General features: G+C 32.6%; 1 protein-coding gene across 1 annotated transcript in view; it reads right to left on the reverse strand.

Moving 5' to 3' along the window:
- Positions 1-779: 779 nt before the first annotated feature.
- The window catches only part of LOC111615278 (clavesin-2-like), a 15,623-nt gene continuing 9,474 nt past the window's right edge, over positions 780-6,928 (reverse strand). The window contains exons 4-5 of the mRNA XM_023356696.1: positions 4,084-4,194; positions 780-1,068 (exon numbers count right to left, since the gene is read on the reverse strand). Of these exons, the coding sequence (XP_023212464.1) occupies positions 886-1,068; positions 4,084-4,194 (294 nt within the window). The 3' untranslated portion in view covers positions 780-885. The remainder of the gene's footprint in view (positions 1,069-4,083; positions 4,195-6,928) is intronic.

A 6,928-nucleotide genomic window follows, 5' to 3' on the forward strand; every position in this document is an offset into this window, starting at 1 on the left:
ACGGAATACATGCACCAGTGAACCTACAACTACACGATTTATATTTTAAAAATAATTAAATTCACTTAGCATTCAAAACTTGCGAATTTTGAAAAAAACAAATTTGCTGATTAAATACGGACAACTGTTTAACTGAAGTAAAACGGGTTTTCTTCTTGCTATGGATGTCTGCCTAGTTCAGTTCAGCCACATTCCGCTACAGTTCGCCTTTATTATCAGTTCGAAATGGGGTGGTTCCATAATACCCGCAGTGTTCCATAATACTACCTTCTCCTCTACATTCAAAAATGTGTATAATACAAACACATGTAATAATCAATACACCAGACTTAAGTTGCAATTTTTCTATTACCGTTCAAAATGAGTTTAATTATAGAAATTCCGGCGTTGCTAGTATTAATTAAAATAAGGTTTAGTAAACAATGAAGAACTGTACCTTCAATAATAACGAATAATATTTAAACCCAAGAGGAAGCACGCAAAAGATATTTGAAGTACATTTGAAGCACGCTGAATAATGCCTCTATGATATTCCCTTTAAACCAAACAACAGGATGTACAGTAAGTATTTATTGAAATATAATGATCATTCAGTTTGAAGTCATGAAGAATTAAATACCTTATTATATATACATATATATATATTATATAGAGAAAAAAATAGTGTAAAATTTAATACACAAAATAAAATAGAATAGATATTAAATTATTATGCTTAATAAGTTTTTATAACTATGCAATAAATTTTTAATAAATGAAAAAAAACAATTACAATAGAATTTTATTTCTATTATGTAAAATTTATAAGCTAAGACATTACAATAAAATAATAATGATTACATCAAATTCGTTACGAAGAACTTTCAAGTTTCATATTCATTGCTCCTAAATATTCTTCTCCTCAGTCCAATATTTTTCATTTTCTATAAAAAATTCTTCATTGTCTCTCAATCGTTGATTGTATCCAGAAGTATCAAAGGAGGATAACATGCCACCAAATTCTGCAGGAAGATATTTGGGATTGATTTCTTGGTGAAGTTCTGTGAAATCTGAACCATACAAACGAATCTGAAAGTCAAATAACAGTTATTTGCTTCTATTCCATTAAACCATATTTGAATGAAAATGCTTGAAATTAATTTGCATAATTATGGGCATATTATTTTTCATAGGTGGTTTCATGTATATATCATATAGTAGTTTTTTCTAAATTGTATTTAAACTTGACTTGGAGTTGCGATTTGAAGTAAGATTGTAAATACTTTCCATAGTGTAGCGTAGTGTACTTTTCAATTATTGTACGTCTATTAAAAATAATTAAAATACTTTAGAAACCATTCCGAATGAAGTTTTCAAATTAAAATATGCCATTTGAATTTCATTTTAAGGAAAGGTAAATTTTATGTTAGAAAACATAACTTTGATTTCAGCCATTTCCAGAATTAGGTTTTGTTGTAATTAAATGTAATAAAATTTTATGCAATGTTAATTAGTTTGTTTCGTTTTGATATGTTACAGTACTTATATATACATGTTTAAGTTATTTTATATATGTTAGTTATATATAAATTATATAATTAAATAATATTATATAATATAAAATATAATAATATTTTAAACTTAATAAAAATGTAAACCATATTTTTATGTTCATTTAAAACTCATCGATATATTACGATTTATTTCTGAAAGTAATAAAATAAAGCAAGAAATCTTAACTGGTGGATGACAGATGATCTAGGTCCTCACAAAAATATGTACTTAATTGGTACATTGTAATTAATACAAATAAATTGGTGCTTTTATAATTGTTGTATGGATCTTGAATCTGCAATGTCTATAGATTCATCTATTTGCAATGAAAACCAATGAGAATTTTGAAATTAATTAATTAATAATATTGCTAGTTAACTGTTCCCGAAGATAATTAGCTATCAATATAGTCCTATTACAAATTGTATCGTTTGACATAGGTATTTCTTTAATTTTGTTTGACATAAATGATTCAAATAGTTCTTTACAAATTTTAAAGATGGTAGGTTTTAATAATTTTTCGGCTATTGTAAATAATTGTTTTGATAAAGAGCTACAAGAAATGAAGCTTTTAATACTTCCTTATTTTTAGTACTTGTCACATTTATGAGCATTTTTTCAATTTTTAATTTGTCAATTTTCCTTATAAAATATCCTGCGTTTTGTTTTTAAATTTTATATTGCTCAAGAATTTATTTAGTTTTATTGCTTCATTGAAGAGAACTACACCGCATATGACGCATTGTGGTTTTGTATTTCCTTGAACTTCTATGCTTAGAACTCAATTTTCTTTTTATTATATACTGAAGGAAATTTTGCATAATTTGGCGGCTCCCGGCGAACTTCTTATGGACCCTCAGGGGGCAGTGGCCACCCTGTTAAGAAACAGTCATTCTAGGCCAGTGATTCTTAATCCATGTCGTGCCACCGCTCTCTGAGTTCCATAAACTTATAGGCCTACTCAATGATTCCAACCGTACCCAAATGTCCCCCTTTTTTTATGACAGAAGATTGAAAGTATTCTTAGAAAATGTTTTCTACCACCCTCATCCTTACTGTAAATTGTTGTCAACATCTGGAAACCATTAAACGCAACGTTTCTTCTTACTTGTTTTAACGAAGGAAAGAGAAAGTTTTTCAGTGATTGGAACTCTTGCCTGTGGTCATCGTTCGGTTCTGCCTCCAATGGCTCCTGCTTTCCCTTGCTTTTGTCTTCCCCTAGATTTACATACCACCCTGTAATTACCATAAATATAATTATTTCATTCGTAGCACTAGTGTGAAGGTCCGAAACTCTTTTTCTGTTTTAGATCAGTACAAATCTAGGAATTTTCCTAGTAAAAGAGAAAAGGGGGACTTCTACGGTCAATGACCGAGACGCTCTCCTCGAACAAGAAAAAAACGGAGAATGTTAAAATATGAAAATCATCTCTATTTGTTTAACAGTTATTCTATAGACGTTAGTATCAACAAGAAGGGAATAAGAGATATTTCTTATCACCTCTTGGTTGCANTGTACTTTTAAAGCTTAAATTATAATTATAATTAATGATAACTGCATTATTTTATAAGAGTTGATCAAGATTTCAAATGCGTACAATCTTTTAAAACCATTACACATGGGCTCTAAACGTGACTTTCATAAATTAATACACTGTTAAAAAAATGTATATATATCTATATATATAATCGAGACGGGTTGATAATAATAATAATCAGCGCAGAGCCCAAACGGTTAGGAGTTGAAAATTGAAATTTGGTACAAAGTTAGGGTACGTCACGAAGACGCACTCTAAGAAGGGATTTTTCGAAATTCCCAGGATTAAGGCTTCAACAATGGAAGTGTTAAGTAACAATGGAAGTGTTAAGAGAAACGACGTACAAGATTTACAGGCGCTTGCGTTTTTTGCAGGAAATCGAACATATTTTTAGACCCTTCCAAAAATTCTCTAAGTAGTCTGAAAACAGGGAGACCAAATTCTTGCATTCTGTGAAAACGGGTAAGGTTGGCTATAATGTAATAATCTTAATCTTCGGTATCGTAACTTTTGCCTGAGCAAAGCGGGCTCATCTACTAGTATATGGACGTTTGTTTGTTTTTTTTTATTTGTTCCCTATACTCGCCTATGCTATTCGACCAATTGCTATGAAATTCGGCACTTACGTTCAAATAGTTCCAACTTAGATAATGTCCTAAACCCTATCTTAAGTCTTAGAATGGATTTGTATGAATCGATTCATTTCCATCTATTGGAAAAATAAACAAAATAATTAACTAAATACAAATCTTACAAAAAAGGATGTAATTTTTAAAAAATGTATATTATAGTCACCAAATTACTGCGACAATGATATAGCACGAAATAGACGTGCCATTATGCCATCACTGAGAGGTATCACATAGCACTTGTCTGCCTAGAGTTTAGTAATGTTTTACCCCATACATCATACTTTTCATATTAGAAATAGAGTATCTAATTGCGTTCAGGGCAAAATTATACATGTCCATATATATATATAGATTAATTAAAAATTTAATAATATACTTACTCGTTCTCTCATTTTTTGAGGTAGAAGCGGAGAAAACATTGCATAAAGTAGTCTCACATATTTATTGCAGTTGACAAAATGAAGAGTCTTGTAGCGAATAGGAATTGATTGCTAAAAATAAATTAAAACAAATCTGTAAAATTTTTATCGATCAATAATATAAATTACGTTATGTCTTAACTTCTTCAAAGAAAATTTTTTCTATCAAAACAAACTTTCAGAAAACAAATTACAATTCAATTCATCATCCCCATGGCGAAAGTAATTATATTTATAATTTCCAAGTATTATTCGAATTACAAATGTATTTCTTGTTTGAAAAATTGTATAATCCGTGTCAGATGGGGTCATTCAGATTTCAAAGACTGTTCAATATACCATAACATGGAAATGGTTAATTTTTCAGTGTTTCTTGCTTTGTATCTTTTCTCTTTACACTTCAAAATATATACCAATAGAAGGAACGTTTCGTTGATTTATTGTTTTAAGATATTTTACGGTTTTTATATGAGGGGTCATGTTGCACACTTTGTATCTTTTGTGTTACATAGCATTTAAATTTGGTATGTAATATAAATTTTATTAAAATCACATGCAATCTGGCATACAAGTTTTGGAGCATCTCTTATTGTGATGTTATATTTGAGTGTTCTTCGCGTAGGTGGTGTGATCTATATGCGCTCTCACCTTGGATCGAGATACAGTTGGATTTTTGGATTATCTAGTGAAGTGTTATACATCGTTCGAATCAGGAATCAACAGACTATCCGTGAGTACCATGTTATTGAAATCGTTTCACTCCATCAGAAGTTATTCTCGACTGAATCTGCCGAACTCTGATCGCCCACTGCTGATCGCCTATTTGGGTTTTTCCCGAACACTTGACCGTTTTATATCTTCTGTCACGTCCGTAATGTATTCTACAAAGTTGATTTATATATATTAATTATTAGTCGTGATATCGCGATTCGAAAACAAAGTACCGTTAACAAAGGACAAGTACTTCTCCACGTGGTTTGCCTAGCCATTAGGCGTGGATTAGCCGATCGGCGGGCGGCTCAACTCGGTCGACGGAAATATAACGAGTACCTTACTGGTACGGTACTCGTTATATTTCCGTGTATTATCGGTACTGTCTCCAGGGCGTTCACTGTTTGTGTACAGTTCACGTATCTCTTCAATTTAACCAGTCAGCGCGAACCGCGCCTTTCAGCGTTATCGTGTATTGGCTCCCTTAAGGAAGACTTGATTTTTCCCATTGTTCACTTTTCTGTGAAAGACTCTTATTAGTCACTTCATTCCAAGTACTGGTAAAAGACTGCTTAGTATAAAGCATTTCTCCTCTCAGCCATTCAGCTAGCCTTTCAGCTAGGTTACGTGCATCACACTTGTTCCGTTAGATTGTTCAAGCCTCACTTCTGCCTCATTGAAGTAACTACTCAGCATCCAGACATCATGACTGTCGAGGAAACTAATAATTCACTCAACAATAGCTTCATAGAGGAAGATTTAATATCTGCAATTAATGTCATCAGTGACAGTCGAACCGCACTGCAACAGATTAGGAAAGAAAATCGTAAACTACCAATTATCCTCAACAGTCTTGATATAATTAGTGCCTTAGAAGGAGTTACTACCATCAACTTCTTCTGGGTCAGAGGCCATTCTGGTAATAGTGGTAATGAAACAGCAAATAAGCTTGCAAAAAAGGCTCATAAACTGACCTCTCATTACTCCTACACTTCAGCTCCACTCTCCCACCTGAGCAAAGAGATCTCTACCATCATCATGACAAAGTGGCAGAAAGACTGGGACAGCAGCCTCACTGGGCGCATTACTCACAGTTTTCTTCCTGACGTTTGTCAAAGAACCCGCCTTACCTTTCTGAGTACAACCCATGCTCTGACAGAGATTCTTACCTCTCATGGCAACTTCAACTGCTACTTGCTTCGTTTCCTCAAAAACGGAAACGGNGAAAGTAGTTCGGCTGCCCGATGACGTTTAACGTAATTATAAGGGGTTTTTTACCGTTTTTTAGGATACCGTCACAATTTTTTTGCAGTTTTATAGGAATCGTAATTATTGGGACCGTAATTATAGGGGGGTCGACTGTAGTAGGTAGATTAAAAACTAGAATTTTTAACATGTTTGCCTGGAGAAACAAATTCTCTTAAGGATAATAGAATTCACCAATAATACGTTCTGTGATTGCTGCTGAAGTTTCTTTCATTGCATTTATAATGCGCTCTTGAAGTATTTGCAGGTTTTGCTGGGTGCACATAAACTTTATATTTAGTTGCACCTCCCTATGAGAAAGTCTGGGGGGCTTAAATCGGAAACTATTCGATACCATCATCAGTATTTTCTGATGCATCTACAATTATCAGTCTGGAATCAAATACTTTTTGATGTCATCAATGAATTTACGTTCAAGTACAGTACAGTATGCACAAATTATGCCTCTATCATATTCTTGTTAAATGAACAGAAAACAACATGTTTCTATCAAACAGTTAAAGATTTTTGCCAGGATCTACATATGAATTATCTTGTAAATACTGTTGATAATTTTATATCTTATACTAGCTGCAAGGACCCGCTTCGCTGGGTTTTTATTTGTTCGTACATTTGTATGTAATATAGTTGTTTTTATATATAAAAGACTGTTTTTCTAAGTAATCTAGAATCTAGCTGCAAGGACCCGCTTCGCTGGGTTTTTAAAAAGTAACGATAGTGAAGATTAAGATAATTACATTATAGCCAATCTTACCCGTTTTCACAGAATGCAAGAATTAGGTCCCCCATTTCCAGACTAATTAGAGACCTGGTCCCGATTCTATTTCTG

This window comes from Centruroides sculpturatus, unplaced genomic scaffold (assembly GCF_000671375.1).
Source record: "Centruroides sculpturatus isolate CEXI.00-Female unplaced genomic scaffold, Cexi_2.0 scaffold1435, whole genome shotgun sequence".
NCBI classification, from domain to species: domain Eukaryota; kingdom Metazoa; phylum Arthropoda; class Arachnida; order Scorpiones; family Buthidae; genus Centruroides; species Centruroides sculpturatus.